Source organism: Kogia breviceps, chromosome 19 (genome assembly GCF_026419965.1).
Source record: "Kogia breviceps isolate mKogBre1 chromosome 19, mKogBre1 haplotype 1, whole genome shotgun sequence".
Lineage (NCBI taxonomy): Eukaryota > Metazoa > Chordata > Mammalia > Artiodactyla > Physeteridae > Kogia > Kogia breviceps.
The window spans coordinates 45,160,095-45,175,980 of NC_081328.1; the positions used below are offsets into that span (position 1 = coordinate 45,160,095).

The following is a 15,886-nucleotide window of genomic DNA, read 5'->3' on the forward strand; positions in this document are numbered from 1 at the left end:
GGGATGGGGGTGGTCCACCAGGAACGCGGGGGGTACATCCGGAAGAGGCCGAGCGTGGGGGTAACAGCCTCACTTATAGTTGGGCCCAGCGTGAAAGGTCCCTAAGGCCAGGGCTGCGGGGCTCCCTCGGAGAAGCCCTGACGTGGGCCCCTAGGTGAGTGCCACACACCACTGACCAGGGCCGAAGACAGACGCGCTATTGATCCATCAGAGGCTCGTCTTTATTCCCTGGAACGGAAACAGCCTGCAGCCCCAAAATGACCATGGCTGGCAAAGTTCATTCTTTAAAAAGCAAAAACAAAATGAAAACACCATAGGTATTTGGCTCCATAAATTTCCATCATAAGAAACAACTCTGAATGGTACCCAAGCCTGGTGTCGGGTACTGGCTGTGGGCCACGGCCCCCACGCTTCACCCAATACACCAGCCAAATGCAGTGACTGCATATGCTCAGGAAACAGTACGAAACGGCACGCGAAGGCATTTTACGACACAGGAGTTTGCTTCCTATGAACATTTCTTTTTTAAAAAAAAATATAATAACTTAGTTGGCATGTTACAGCATCTCCAGTCAATCCGTCAGGGAGTCCTTGGCCAGAACCAGCGTGTACCTCCCCAGCCGGAGCGCCAGGCACCCACCCCAGTGTGCGTATCCATCGCTGCGGCAGCGGTCACCCGGCAGTCACTCTGTGCCTATCTCGCAGGGGTTCAGCCCCCTCTCCTCAGCGTCCCTGTACATCCTTTGGAAATCCTTGAAGCGCGGGGCACAGCCGAGCCAGGCCTCCCCAAAGTGCATGTGGCCGGTGAAGAGAAACTCGCCGCGCCCGGGCCGGACACCGCACTCCAGCAGCGTGGAGACGCGCCCCCGCCAGCCGCCACCCTCGCCCTCTGGGGCCGGCCGGAAGACCCTGCTCTTCTGCCGGTAGAGCCGGCTCACGTGCAGGTGGATGGCTGACTCATGCTGCTCCGGCTCATGGGTGACATTCTGGATGGAGCCTCGGACGACTGCAGAGGAAGGAGACGGGGGGGGGGGGCGCGGGTCAGAGGTCAGAGGGGTGCTCACCAAGCAGACAGCACGCACCAACCTCCCACCCCCAGCTGCAGAACCGGGAGCTGACCCTGAACTCTGCCTTCCAGAAACTTTCATTAAAAACCACAATCCAGGGCTTCCCTGGAGGCGCAGTGGTCTAGAGTCCGCCTGCCAATGCAGGGGACACGAGTTCGTGCCCCGGTCCGGGAGGATCCCACGTGCCACGGAGCAGCTGGGCCCGTGAGCCGTGGCCGCTGAGCCTGTGCGTCCGGAGCCTGTGCTCCGCAACGGGAGAGGCCACAACAGGGAGAGGCCCGCGTACCGCAAAAAAAACCCCCCAAAACCGCAATCCACACACAAGATGTTGCCTAGGGGTCATCCCCACCACTCACACCGCTGTGGGCAGAGATGCTTTTCTACCAAGGGCCAGACACACAAGTGGAGAAAAACAGAAGATATGAATCACGTTGTGCACCAAGTTTTCAAGTTAAAACAAGAAAAGTCACTGCAGTTGATACTCAAGATCTGCAGCGGTTCCGTATCAAGATCAGACAGAAACGGTGAAGCTTAACAGGGGAGGAAGGCGATGGGAAGGAGAAGGGCAGACCAGGCACAAGTTCGGGGACACTGCCCGGACCCAGATCCCCTCTGTGCAGGGCCAGCGAGAAGAAAGGGGCTGTACTTCCACCACCCAACTGCCCTGGGAGCCTGGGGGGCTCAGAGGCAGGTCCCGCTGGGCCGGCTCCATCGAACTCACCCCGAATGCTGCCACCCTTAACTCGAGAGCGTTCGTGCCAGCATCACAAGCAGGCGGCTGAGTCCCTGATCCCGACCCTGGCCCCACCAGGGCCTCCAACGCCTGCTGTGGTGCCTGCAGGGGACCTGGAGGCAGGCAGGGCACTGAGGAGGGGCTAGAGCCAGGACTTAGACTCACGCACCAAGTAGGAAAATGCTCAGTATCACCTCGAATAGGAATTCCCACCTTAAATAGGAATTCCCAGCTCTCTCCCCGCCCTGCACACAGGTCCCTTCTCGGGCTGGGGTCACTCTAAAGAGCAGAAAGGAAGGCATTTTCCCGTGACTGCAATCAGTGACGGAAGGGGGGCCGGGCCCAGGGTCTTCAGCAGAGTCTCCTCCCCCCAGAGGGTTTAGTTCCCCCACGTGGCGGGAACCGCCAGCACACTCACCAAAGTCACTGGTACAGACAGCCAAGAGCACCTCAGTGTAGCTGCAAGGGCGGCACGGGGCTGTGGGGAGAGAACAGGGTCAGGCGGGGCCCGTGCATGAACACGGGACCCTCCCGCCCACGGCACGTAGACCACACGACATCTTATAAGTCCTCTGACGTCGGGAGCAACTGTCCAAGGCCCTGCACCTCTGAAACCAGGGTGCCAAGAGCAGGCGGGGCCTCGATCTCGGCTGCTCTCGGATCGGGAGCTGTCTCCAGGGGCCCCAGGCTCACCCGGGCCACCTGCAATGGCGTGAAAACGGAGGGAAAGTGCGGTTTTGCGTTCGATCACACTGAACCCATGACTGTAGTCGTGCCGGGCAAACAACCCCTGGGCTCATGTGTAAATGGCTCTTCGGCGCCCAAACCAACCCGAGCTGATCTGAGGCCACGTCCCTGACACCAGCCTGGCTGAGAGCCTCACTCACAGCCTCTGTGGCCAGGCCCCAAAATGCCAGGGCCTCCCACTCACATTGCCTGCCCCCATGGTCCCATCTGCCACCAGGATTCCACAGGGGTCAAGGCACTGCCCAGAGGGACCAGGTGACCCTGCCAAAGGCACTGGTGGGCATGAGGGACATGTTCACCTGCTTCAGCCGTGGGGTCCTCGTCTAACCGACAGGACCGGGTGGTCACCTCCAAACACCCCCAGACACCTTTCACAGCAGGCCCAGTTCACAGGATCCCCTCTGAGACTCCCCAGACCTGGGCGGGAGCTGATTGCTCCAGACAAACCAGTCCTTCTTGGTGGACCTCTGTTCCCCGGTACAGCTCTCACCCCACCCTTCGCCTACTGCCTCAGACTGGCGTAAGGCCTCCAGAAAGGCTCGGGGGAGACAGAAACCTCGAGGCTCTGGGGACTCCCCAGGACCATGGCACCCCTAACTCGGTGGTGGATTTGGGGAGACACAAGTTTATTATTTGGCTCTGATGTTGCACGTTTCCTCACCTATTTCTAGTTTCTAGGGTTGGGCCCCAATTCCCTAACAACAGAAATGTTAGGCGTGAACTCTCACTAGGACAAGTTGCCCTCTGCCTCTTCATGTTCTGAAGGCCCCGCAAGGTCCCCAGGATTGGCCCTCACTGGGCCTGGATGAAGCTACAACTGTCAGCACACCCGGCCAGCTGCCCTCGAAGCCCCTGAACCGGGCTGAGCTGTCACCTGCCCAGGGCCTGCAGTGACTCGGGGGCCCTCGAGGAGACAGGGAGATGCACAGGGGAACAGGAGGGGCCTCCGGGACCTGGGATATGTGTGCGGGCAACAGAGACCCTGGAGTCTCTGGTGTCCTGGGGCCCCTTGGGGACGGATATGAGCATCCAGAGCACCAGCCCTCCCGCCCTGCCCCCAGGCGGGGGTAGATGTGCGCATCCCAGTCTAGTCCGGCGAGTGCATGACTCACTGGCGCTTCTGTTACGTTATCAGGAAACAGCAGAAGCCGCAGCACGAGAACAGCCTGTTGGATGCCTCTGAAGCATCTGAGAGCACCGGGCACCTCCCTCCCCAGCTCCAAATCTGCAGGCTTCCGCCCACCTGTGGCTTTTTGTCACGAGTGAGGACCCCCAGCCTCAAGGCCTTTCTTAAAAAGGAGGGTGGCCAACTGGGGGGACCCCACCTCTAACCCGCTGGGGGCCTGACAGAGACCCCAGAGTGAGGAAAAGGGAGAGCACAGCCCCGCAGACATCGGGGGGGCTCACTTCCCACAAGAGGCAGCGTTTTATTCCGGCCTGTGTGCCGAGGGGCCTGCAGCAGTGGGGAGACATCCCGTCCTGGTGGCTCCCCCAGTGCCCACCGGGTCAGAGGCTCCCGCCTGGGGCCTCAGAACCAGGCCACGCGAACTCCAAGAGCGGGTGAACGGGAGGCAAGGTCCGCACAAGCTCTTTAGAAGCCGAGACAGGCCCAGGCCACAAACCATGGTCGAAACCCAGGCCTGGGTGCGTATGATCACCAAGCCCTGGAGCCTCGAGCTCTCTGTGGGCTGCAGGCCCCAGGGCCTCAGCTGACCGCTGGGGAGAAAGGTGGCGTGAGCTTGTCCTGGGCTCCCCGTCCTGCCTCGCGCCCAGTCCCACACAGGATGTACGAGGACCCCAGTGCGCCTGGGGGCAGGCGGTGAGCAGCCTGCCGACCCTCCCACCCAAAGCTTCAGCGAGCCGGTGCCATTGACAGCTGAGCTGACAAAGCCCCCCACAAGACTCTCTTATGACTCTGAGCTTTATGAAGTGTAGGCACCTTTGTGGAGAATCCAGGCTGTGGACGCCAAGAGAAGCAATCTGGAAACAATTATTAATCGGAGTTAGGCTCGTGGAGGCTGAGTGGAATGCGCTGGTTTCTGACACATCGAATCTCGTTTCCTTGTGGGGAAGATGGGGAGGGGGCAGCCCAGAGGCCGGGTGGAATTCTGGCCTGTGGTTCTTGGAAAAGGGAGGGCTGGGATGTGGACGTCGGGAAGATTACTCTGGAATATGCATAAAATGAACTGAATGAAGTAGTGAAAAAACAGGGTCAGGGAGACCAGCCGGGGGCTGCAGCAGGGAGGCAGGTGAGGGCGGTGGGTACAGGTGGGGAGGGCGGCACCCCTCTGTCAGGCCCTGGGTAGCCCGCTGCCCAGGAGAAGTTTGTAGATAGTGGGATGCTGGTCTGGCGGGTGAGACTGCCCCGGTAAGGATGACTGGGGTGGACACGATGTGTGAGACACCCTCTGGGGTCTTCAGTGCAGCCGCAACAGGTGGTGAATGAAGCATTTTAACAGGGAGGGGAGGAAAGGGAGCAATGTCGCCAGAATGTGAGCGGTATTCGCTGAGCAGAGAGCCTCCTCTGATCATCATGACAACGCTGGACTCACCCCAACTCCAGGCCACAGGCTGACATCGCCCCAGAGGACCCTCTGGGACCTGGCCGGGGCTGGTCACCACCTGCGAAACCCCATCTCCCACGTGCGGACACAGGGAACGCTCAGCCTCACCAGCTACCTTGCCCGCACCCACTCCCCTCCCTCCCTCTTCCTGGTGAGGAAGCCAGAGGAGTCACACCTTCCACCCCCAGAGTCCAGAGCTGGGTAAGATGAAAAGTAATTTTACAATGATTACAGGGGCTGGAAAAGCACTGGTGCAGGAATCTAAACGAACCTTAGGGGAAAAAAAATTAAAATTAATTAAGTTCTCTCCTTTACTGTTTCCAGGAAATGACGAAGTTTCTTTTCACTTCTGAACGTTGCTGTTTATGCCCCATGGCCCATCAAGGCCGCCCCTAAACTCTAAGGTGCCCAAGTGGGATCCCAGCAGGGGTCTGCACCTCCCAGGCCCCCCCAAAGGGATCATTCGCCCCTGGCTCATCAACAGAACGGTTTCAAAGGGGATGGCGAGATGAAGCACATCAGAAATGTGGGACCCAGGCCACCCCACCCGGCGCCCATGAGCAGCGATGGGAATCACTTCTGGGCCTTCACGGCCGGCACAGGGGCAAGTCCCCTTATCCCCACTCTCCTCCGGCTGTGGGTCTAAAACACCGCTGTCCCCCACTCCCCCCCCCCCGCCACCTCACCTGCACACTGGGGGCCTGCTCTGGGTGGGCATCACACAGAGACCAAACCCCAGAGCGTGGACGTGGCCAAGCCTGTGAGCCCCTGCTTCTCAGCCCCTAAGTACTAAAAGAACATGCTGGAATCCAGGGCCCCCCTGAGCTACTCCAGGAGAACCACAGAGACGGGGTCTGCATCTGTCGCCTAGAACCAGACCGAGTAACACCCCCGCCCTCCCTCTTTGGCCACCCTAACGCATCCCCCAGCCCACTGGGCAATGGGGGTCCTGGTGGTGCCTGTTTTCCCAAGTGTGCTGGGACCCTGGGGAGGATGGTGCAGACAGCCTGGCCAGGTCCACAGTGAGGCTTCAGCACACAGACCAGGTGTGGCCTGGAGCTTCTTCCATTAGTGAGTTGCATCTGGCCACTTGCCTGCCTTTTGTATCCTGCCAGATTTTTCCAGAGCCAGAGGAAGGAGTGCCGTGTTACTCAGGTGCCCGGCGAGGCCCTCGGAGGCGGGGGAGGGCGGGGGAGCAGGTCCTCCCCTTCCTGCCACGTGGCAGCCAAATCCCGAGTCCCCGGGGGGCTGAAGCCCCACTGCCACCCGCCTGCCCCTCTGTATCTGCCTGCCTCTCCGTCCTGGCCTCTTCTTGGCTGTTGGTGAGTCCCAGTCCATACGAGGAAGCCGATTATGCAACACGATGGACATGAGGCTGACATGCTCACCGTAAACACTCCCTGTGGAACCACCCAGAGCCGTGGCAGGTGAGCAAGCCTCACGCACACCTCTCCTTCGGGATCCCAGCCCACGGTGCCTCTTTAATTTCACAGCAGCACAAACTGGAACTCGTGATCCATCAGCGAGGGAGAAGGCTCGGCCACCTCCCCAGCAGGTCGGGTCACGGGCATGTGCTCACCTCCACGGCACACACACTGGGGCTTCGGCTTCACTGGGGTCTCCCCGCTGCAGCCGGGGCCAGACAGGAGGGCGCTGCCATCGGAGAGCCCGCCTGGTCCGGGGGAGGTCACTGATGCCAGATGGCCGGCCCCAGCATTCCACATTACGTACCCATTCCTTTGGCATTAAAAGCTTAGGGGCCCTTCCCTGGGGAGAACGGATGCACCGGCCTCCCTGATCCCTGCTGCCCTTGCCTCCTTCAGGACACAGAGGTGCTGGGTCTGCAGCTCCCAGACCCCAGGAGCCTTTTGCATCCCCATCTCAAGTTCTGACAGCCACTGTATCTGTGCTGCCCCAGGCCAGCGCCCCGGTCACTGGGCAGATGGACAATCACACCCCACCAGCCTCAGGGTCTCCGGGATCCCTGTGAGCCCCAGATTTAAAGAGGCACCCCAGGGCCAGGCAGGCGTATGTCTGGGGGATCAAGGGCACACCAGCAGGCTAACGTCCACCCACAGCCACGTGTCCTGTGTGGTGCCCCGGCCAGACAACCCACCCCATCACACGGGGTCTTCTCCCTGTGACCCCACGGGCCTCTCCCAAACCCACTCACTGCCCTAGCCCGGAAACGTAGACCTGGGGTCTGGGGGAGCACAGACCCTGCCCCCAGGGAGGGGGGAAAGCAACAAAGTCTCAGGTCCCTAGGGCTGAGCCACAGGCTCTGAGTCACCCCAGGTTTTGACCCCACTGTGGATTTTCCAGCAGAGACTCCGGTCTGTGCCAACGGGAGCACGCAGGTGGCAGCACAGAAAGCACCTTATGCCGTGGCCTCCAAGAATCTGGTGGGAGCCTCACAGCAAAGTGGAACAAAGCTCCAGCCGGACAGAACATGTGACCTGCAGCCGAATGGCCTCAACCCATCAACATTTTAATCAGTAAAAGGAATGTTAGCAAGTTCCTAGTATCCGCCCCATCAGCCAACTATCACCATGGCCAGAAACATCGAATTTGGTGACCGGGTTTCTCCAGATTTTGCTTTTATTGCGAGTTTATCTCTAGCGTCCCCCCACCACCCCCACCAACGAGCGGCGCCCGGTGATCACTCGCTGGTGATCAAGATAAAGGCTGTTGTGGTTAAAGTTTTATTCAAGTCCTGGGGTTTATAGCAGCTTCCAGCATTCCTGATGGGGTCCTACCCAGGCAGGCACAGGGGCAGGGGGGAGGGGTCCTACCTGGGCAGTCAGGCCCTGGGGGGAGGGGTCCTACCTGGGCAGTCAGGCCCTGGGGGGAGGGGTCCTACCTGGGCAGTCATACATTGAAGCTCTATAACAGACCAGTTTAATTTGAGAGAGATTTAAGGTTTTGAAAACTCATCTGAGCCAAGAACACAGAACAATAAAATGTAGGTTTTCCCACGCAGGAGAAAGTCTGCATTTCAAATCCTAGTAGGTCTGGTTGTTTCCAATGGAAGATTTTATTCACTAAAATATGAAAATTATATTATTTTGGGGGGCTGGCCTAGCCCTCAAACCAGGTGTTTCCACCTTAGCACTGCTGACACTTGGGGATAAGTCACTCTTCGTGTTGGGGTGTCCTGTGCTGATGCCTGGGGCCAGGTCATTCTCTGTGGTGGGACTGCCCTATGCACCATGGGGTGTGAGGAGAATCCCTGCCTCGCCCCAACACTCGATGCCATAGCGCCCCCCACTGACCATCATCCTGGCCGGTCACCGCAGGAACGGCCTTCCTGGAACCTGCCCCCACGATTACCCAAGCTCACACCTTCCCCTTGGGAGGCATCTTCCTACCAGCTAGTTTTGGAATTGAAGCAGATGGTGCACCTGAGCCCCGCTGACCCCCACCCCATGTGCTCGGACCCCACGAGGTCATCTGTACCTTGGAGCAAGGGTTGCACCTGGCCTGGTTGTCCCTATCTAAAAGACAGGACCCTGAGTTTTCCCTGTGTGAGAGCTCTTGGGGCCACACACTCCTCTCTGCCCACAGAACTTTCCAGAGACCAACACTGCCTTCCACACAGGGCCCCGCAGAGCTGTCTGCTGGCCCCCGCCCCCCAAAAAAGAAGGAAAATCTAAAGCCAACTCACCGGCCCTCGGCCACCCAGAGACTCCCTCCGGGACCTCACCTGAGGTTCCCAGATCATCACAGCCACTCAGCTGCCCCGCATGGCATGGTGCTGGTGCCCTCACCGACACCCACAGATAAAACGGCCTGTGAACCTGGGAATGGCTCACGATTCAGGACATCCCAGCTCTGCATGGCTCTGGAACGGGAATCAGACTCAACTTCCACCCAAAACTCAATGTTTCAGGGACTGCAGCCGACGCCAAAAACACTTGGCCAACTCATGTGTCAGAAGAAATTCTGGGGCAGTTTGGATGGTAACAGCATCCATTCCAAATCACAGTCAAAACTGTTCCAAGGGAGAAGAGCATATGACGGGCCAGGACCGTGTCACAGCTCTGCTCTGACCCGTGGCCATCGTCCCAAGTCCAAACTGCCCACAGCACTAACGGGGCACCTGCTCCCGGGAGGGCCCCTCGGCCGCCCTCAGGCAGACCTGCCAGGCCTGAAGCACGGACTCGAGCAGCATATTCAGAGACTGTGCTGAGGTGGGGGTGCGAGATGATCGGGGGGTCTGGGAGAGGAGAGAGGACCCCTGAGGCCACCAACCCACCCTGGGCACCACACTCACCTGACAGCGTGTGCAGGTCTGGCCCCGCATGCCGGCTGGTCAGCTCGTACTGGAAGCCTGTGGTCCTCCTGCTGATGTCCTGCTGGGGCGTCGCCTCCACGAACAGGCCGCCCTGCTCGAAGCTGAAGCACGGGGCCTGGCCGGGCCCGAGGTCCCCGTCCCGCACCAGCAGTTTCAGTTCTCCAGTCTTTTCCAAATAAATATTGGCCCCCGACGAGCCCCTGAGGGGCTTGATGCACAGAGTCAGGTGCCGGGAGGGCGAGAAGGTGTTGGGCCGCAGGTTCACGATGAGCGCACCGGTCGGGTACATCCACTCGACAGTGCCCGCGGAGCAGCGCAGGTACACCTGCTCTACCTCCTTCCTGTGGGCCTCGTGCGTCAGTCCGCTGTGGAGGGGGAGACTCGTCAGCCGGGAGACGACTGCTTGGGTGTCTGAGCACCCCTCACCCACAGGCAGGCTGGCACCGTCTCCACCCTGCAGCTCAGGGCCCATCTCCAGGGAGGGGTGGCCACACGGCCTCCCCCGCCCAGTTCCTTCCAGCATACCGGCCCCAAGCACTCTGGTAAGTGTGGGAGCTTCTGGCTCCCAGACCCTCTCACCACCTGGACACTCTGTTGCCCTCTGAGCGCGTGTCCTTGGGAAACCCCTGAACGGGGGCAGTGATGGGTGCAGTGGAGGTGAGAACCAAGGAAAAGACGGCTCTTCCAAAAAATAAACAGGGAAACACCAGTGGGACTTTGGCACCAACCCAAGTTCCAGATAATCAAATGAGGGCCAGGAAATGTTGGTAGATTCCCACTGAGTGTGAAGACCAAGGAGCAGATTCAAGTTACAGGAGGCACGCTGGAATGCAATGCACATATAATAAATAATGCACTCCAGGGAGCAGCTTTTAAATGAACTGGGAATGTTAGCAATTTGGGGGGGGGGGGTTGTGTAGGTTGTTGGTGAGTTTTGTCTTCGGGGTCCCCGTTAGGCACAGTGTTCATATTTTCCTTAAGGTGACGATTTGACTGCTTTTTCATTCATTTGCAAACCTGAAGACCCTGCATTGCCAACTGTACTTTTTTCAAAACAAACACAAATATCATCAAAGCAAGACACAAAAGCAAAGTAAAGGTCTTCCACAGGGAGACACGGGAAGGAATTGTGGAAAAGCAAAGGGAGGCGGACACAAAAGGTCCACAGATAACCTGTCTGCCCGATGGGGACTGTTGGGGAGCCCTGTGGGTTTCACTCCTAATAAATAGCAAACAGGAAAAAATGAAGTGTGCTATGCTCTTGGAGAGGCAGGTCTTGAGTAAGTCATAACATTATGTTTTCGAGAAATTGAAACCATCAAAAACGTTCAAGTTTCCCCTACTCAAAACTGTAATGTAAATGTCAGCTTGCGGTAACGGTTACGTCATAAACACCAAGCAGCCCGGGAACTCAATGGTGACTTCAACTAAGTGTTTTATTACATGAAATTTGGTTCTGATCAGATCTCAGACAGGTTCACCCACATTCTTAGGATTTTTATGTGAAATAAACAATACTATATTCAGAGCCCTGGCCTGAGTGAGTTACCAGAAACCTTTTCTGCAGAGGAGAAAACACATAACATATGGTTTGCATTTACTGTTGGTGACTCACGCTCCAGGCCCCGAAAAGCCTCACTTTTCATACAACGGCCAGCTGCAGGCGAGGGCTGCACCGTCACCCTGCAGACCACATCAGAAGGAGGTGTCAAGGAGGTGGACTCCCTCCTCACTCCACTCCCCACCCCCAAGGCCCTGGGTCATGAGCAGCCTGGCCTCAGACGCCTAGCAGGGCCGCACACAGAGAACAGACTTACAAATTACAGTCACGTAAAACTCACATAAGCTCATCTGACACATAGGAGGGGATGGGCATAATTATAGGGCTGGGTGACAAAATTAGACTAAATGGTGTGTGGTTGCCACAGATGACTATAATCAGCTCTGCTCTTATGCAGCCCAACAAACTTTATCACAGTGTCCCTCCTCTCCTGGCTCCAGCCTTGGGGGGCAGCTGGACACTTGCGCCATGCCCAGGCACCAATCCTCAACTCTCTCCCCCACAAAAACCACCCCTTCCAAGGCTTCGCTTCCCTCCTGGTGGGAGGAGGGGGACCTAGGGGTTGAGGGAGTGGAGAACTCTTACCAGAGGCTGTGGGTACCTCTCAAAAGGTTGCCTTAACCCCAGCAGTGGAGGGCGAAATGGGGAGGCCCACCCCCGACCCGTGTCTTGGCAGGGGCAGAGGGGGCCCTCATGGGGACAGGTGGCCAGCCCATGCTGCCCAGGGGGAGGCAGACCTGAGGCTGGGGGCTGCCATCCACCAGCCTGCGTACATGACCACGTGCATCCACTTACTCACAAGTCACTCACCTAAAAGAGGACTAGGAACAAAACGGCAGTGGACACATGAGAAACAAAGTGCCCATCACGTCACCCTCTAACAAGTCCAGCCCGTCCCCGGAGCCTGCACGGGCCCTGCTCTGCCTCTTCTCTCACATTCTGCGAAAATATCAGGACCAACAAAACTCTCACTAAGCACCCAACACAGGAGTGTCCACACTCTCCTCAGAGCAAGAGCTCCACTCAGACAGACATCTGCTCAGCAAAAGTGCTGGAGATGCAAAAACACACCACATCAGTACTGGTCACTGATGATGGTATGTTACAATTTCCACATGACACGCCAGTGACATCCTAACTAAGAAAAACGAAGTAACTGCTTTCTGATGTTATGACAAAGCTACAGGATGCAGAAAAAAAGCTGTGGTTCTGTTCAACCTTAGGAAACTGAAAAGACTGATTTGATCTTGGATTATTTAAACTGCATTAATGCATTAAAAAAAAAAAAAAAAGAGTCGGCAAGTGTCACCCCCCACCCCACCCCAGGAGGACACACCTGTGGAGCACCTTTATGGCAACGATGGCAAATTCCAGGTCGCTATGGGGACTGTCTGACAGGGTCAGTGTGGTGGCAGCAGAGCCCACACCACTCACCACAGCCTGCTCAAACCCTGAGTCACCAGAAGGAAGTGATGGTCTCTTTTTGACTAAAGTCAGGAAGAGCTTCTGATCAAGGGCGAAACCAAAAGGCTCTCCTGCCTGGAGTTCCTTTTCGTTACCCCACCACGCAGGAGAGATAGCCCAGGTGTGACATAACCGGCAATGCCCAAGCCCATCGCAGTAGGAAAGTTCACGGTCCACTTTTACGACCAGGGCCTAATAAAGATAGGGCACGTCCTGCCCCTGCACAGGGAGAGGGATTTCAAAACCTCCTACTTAATTGCTTGGAAACACCCAGAAACACATTAGGCCTGTCAAATGTGACTGGCCAGTGTCATAAAAAACAACTCCCTTCCTATCAGGGGATCAGAATCCACCCGGCACATCAGGGCTTGCACCACCCTGTGCTGTCTTTTGAACGGCTCATAAAAAGTCATAAATGCTATAGAGTCAGCAGGCAAACCAGCACAGCAGAGTAAGAATCCGTCAGCTGATTTGTGAAAAAAAATGATAACTGGGGGCAGCAATTACAATGCAAGGGGGGCTTATGCTCCAGGAACGTGACCCAGCCCTGCCTCTGCTCCAGATCCTGCCCGCAGCTCCTACAGCCACTGCAGCCGCCCTTGGCCGGGTTCTGCCTTTGGGTTGAGTGGAGGACACACTGGAGGGTGTCCAAGTCCAGGGGTCCATTAGCAATGATGGAGGGAGAGGGGCCGCAGGTAAGTGGCCCTTCTTCTCCAGGTAGATAAGAGGATGCACAGGAACAGGAAGGTGAAGGGATTCCTCTACCCACTGCAAACGCCTGCATGGTCCAGGAGCAGGTTGGCCCCCTGACCAGTCCTCACTCATGGGCTCTGGGCTCCAGGGGAGGCATCCTCTTCCAGGCACATGGTCCTCCAAGAATGTTTAAAGGATGTCAGCTCCTCCTCTGGAAACTCAAGCTCACAGGGTGGGACTGCGTTTCTGTTTTTGATCTGCTGAAGCAGGACACCCCAAGGCCTCAGTTTGGGGATGCACTCATTCATCCAGCAGAGGCTGCAAAGCAGGGAGTTTAATTACCAGCGAGGGGGAGAGGGCAGCCCCAGAAGAGTGTGTCAGAGTCAGAGGCTCCCCGCCAGCTCTGTGCTGGCGCCAGCATTCTCCAGGCCAACCCTCCCCCAGAGCTCTGATCTGTCACTCAGGGCTCCAGTCTCAGCTCTACCACCCCTGCTGTGGTGTGAGCTGGGAGAACTTCTGCAGCAGGGAGGGTGGGCAACACCAGCCCAAGCTCAGGAGCCCAGGACCTTCACTCTAGGAGGCTGGGAAACAGAGAGGAGGGAGCAGGGTAATTGCCAGCTTCCACAGAGAACTGGGTCTGTACGTATCCAAGAGGACCAGCAACTGCCCTGCTGACTCAGAGCCCAGCACAGTGGCACAACCCTTACCTTCTCGGAAAAAACTGTCTTCACTCAAAATAACCCCGTGACACCCCACAGCATGAGGTCTCTGCCAGCGGGAGTCTTCCCATCAGAAGTCAGGGACTTATGGGCCCTGCACGGTGGGACACAGGGACACACCCAGATCTAAGGGCAGCCCCGGCCCATAGCGTTTTCGGAGAAGACGACGCTAGTATCTCCCTCTGCGAACTCCTGAATCCGCAACTGCTGAAGCCCAAGCAGTCTTCTCCGACAGCGAGGTGCCTGGCTCGGGGCCGGCGCCCTGGTGGACGGAGGTTCTCTGCGCCCTCACCCCCACCCTCGCCCACGCTTGGGACTTGCCTGTCACACTGCAGTTTTTTTAAAAAGTCCTCGCCTGCCTGCCTTGGCAGAGGGCGTGAAGGGGGGTCGCAGAGCCCAGCGCGCGCTGCCAAGGGCGGCCTGACCTTCACGGGGCGGGGCGGGGGGCTCCGCCAGGCCCCGAACTCGCCCCGCGCAAGGTGCCCGCCCGGGGGTCTCCGCCCGCACTGACGTGGTCAGTGCACGGTTAGCGCCAGGGCCCCCGCTCCGACCACCGGAGCCGCCGCTCACTCCTGCGGACCCGTCCGTCCCTTCCCGCTCGGCCCTGAGCGCAGGCCCGGCTCCTCCCGGCCCGGGGCGCGCAACTCCTCGCCGAGGGCAGAGCCCGGGAAGGGCCAGAAGGCCGACCCCCGCCTGCCCCCAAGTGAGGGGTCGCGGGGTCCGGGCTGCGGCTCTCGGGGAACCAAGTGGGGAGCGGCGCGGTCCGGCGCGGGGCGAGCGGGCTGCTGGACCCGACTGACACCACCGCGCTGCAGGCGCGCCTCCCCCTGGGCGTCCGCCGGGCCAGGGGACCGGGACGCCGCGGGCTCTTTTGTTCTAAAACCGGGGGCGGGGGAGGGCGGGGACGGCACTCAGCCTGGAGAGCGGGCCCCCGAGCCCCCGCGCGCTCGGCCCGCGGGGAGGGGAGTAGACCCAAGGGTCGCGCCGCGCGAACTCACCTCCCCTTCCAGCTGCACAAGTCGCTCGAGTACTGCGCGCCCGCGCCGCCCAGCAGCACGGCCAGCAGCAGCAGCAGCGGCGGCGGCCCAGGGCCCGGGGAGGGGGGCCTCGGCCACAGCTGCCCCGTTCGCCCCCCGGCCGCCCGCGCCGCGCCCCGCATGCTCTGGCTCCGGCTCGGCCGCCGGCCCCGCGTCCGCGCCCACCGAGCAGACCCTCGACCCGGCGCTGCCAAGCGGCCGGGCTTCGAGTCCAGGCGGTCAGGTCGCGCGCCCCCCGCGCCCCCAGGGCGGCTGCCCGCCCATCCCCGCCGGAGCCGGGGCCGCCCGAGCCGCTGGAGCCGCTGGAGCCGGGCGCGGACCTCCGCGCCCGCCGCCGCCGCCTGAGCCTCTGAAGTCTGCAAGTCCGCGGTCCTGGTCGCTGCTCAGCTGGGGGGCGGCGCCCGCCCGGCCGCTCCGCCCCCGCGCGCCGGAACTCCGCCCAGTGCGCCTGTGCCCCGCGCCCAGGGAGCCCGGCTGGACGCGGCGGATACCGGAGTCAGCGGCGTGGCGGGGACACTAAGCGCTGGGGGGCGTGTGGCCCAAGGGTGGGACAGGCTAGGACGCCGCGGAGAGGAGAGGGCCTCGTGAGGGACTGGGAGAAGGATCCGGGAGAGAAGAGCCAGGCTGGAAAGTGAAGTTTCAAGCGGGCAGCAACGTGTTCCCAGCCTGTACGATGCGGGGGCGGGGTAGAAACCCGAGACCCCAAGTATGTGCAGACCCAGGCCGGGCGCCTGGCCAGCAGGTCCGTCCAGCAGTGGTGGTGCTGTGGCCCCATCGTGCAGACTGAGTCTGGAATGGCCTCTGGGCTGTAGCAGGGGCACCTGGCCGTGCCACTGCTGTGTGACCAGCCTGAGGCCGTCAGAGATGTTCCTGGCACCCACCCTCCACAGGATTTGAGTGTGCTTTGCGGAAGTTCAGACTCTGTCCCGTTCTGCGGCCCACGGGGGAGGGGAGGACCAACTGTGGCTGGTGATGTGACCGACCCCCTGTTGAGTATGCGGTGGACC

General features: G+C 59.4%; 1 protein-coding gene across 1 annotated transcript; it reads right to left on the reverse strand.

Moving 5' to 3' along the window:
- Positions 1–500: 500 nt before the first annotated feature.
- METRNL (meteorin like, glial cell differentiation regulator) lies at positions 501–15,166 on the reverse strand. Its single transcript, XM_059047001.2, has 4 exons — positions 14,841–15,166; positions 9,385–9,770; positions 2,219–2,278; positions 501–1,006 (listed from the first exon to the last, which is right to left on the reverse strand). Exons 1-4 carry the CDS (start codon positions 14,999–15,001, stop codon positions 684–686), a joined length of 930 nt encoding a protein of 309 aa, XP_058902984.1. The 5' UTR covers positions 15,002–15,166; the 3' UTR covers positions 501–683.
- Between the last annotated feature and the right edge of the window lie 720 nt (positions 15,167–15,886).

Bases quoted from the DNA above. Each gene is read 5' to 3' on its own strand.
- METRNL (XM_059047001.2), bottom strand. From the start codon at position 15,001: ATGCGGGGCGCGGCGCGGGCGGCCGGGGGGCGAACGGGGCAGCTGTGG. The intron at 2,279-9,384 runs GTGAGTGTGGTG...CTCTCCCCACAG, and splicing joins AGACCTGCACACGCTGTCAG to CCCCGTGCCGCCCTTGCAGC. The intron at 1,007-2,218 runs GTGAGTGTGCTG...CTTCCTCTGCAG, and splicing joins TGTCTGTACCAGTGACTTTG to TCGTCCGAGGCTCCATCCAG.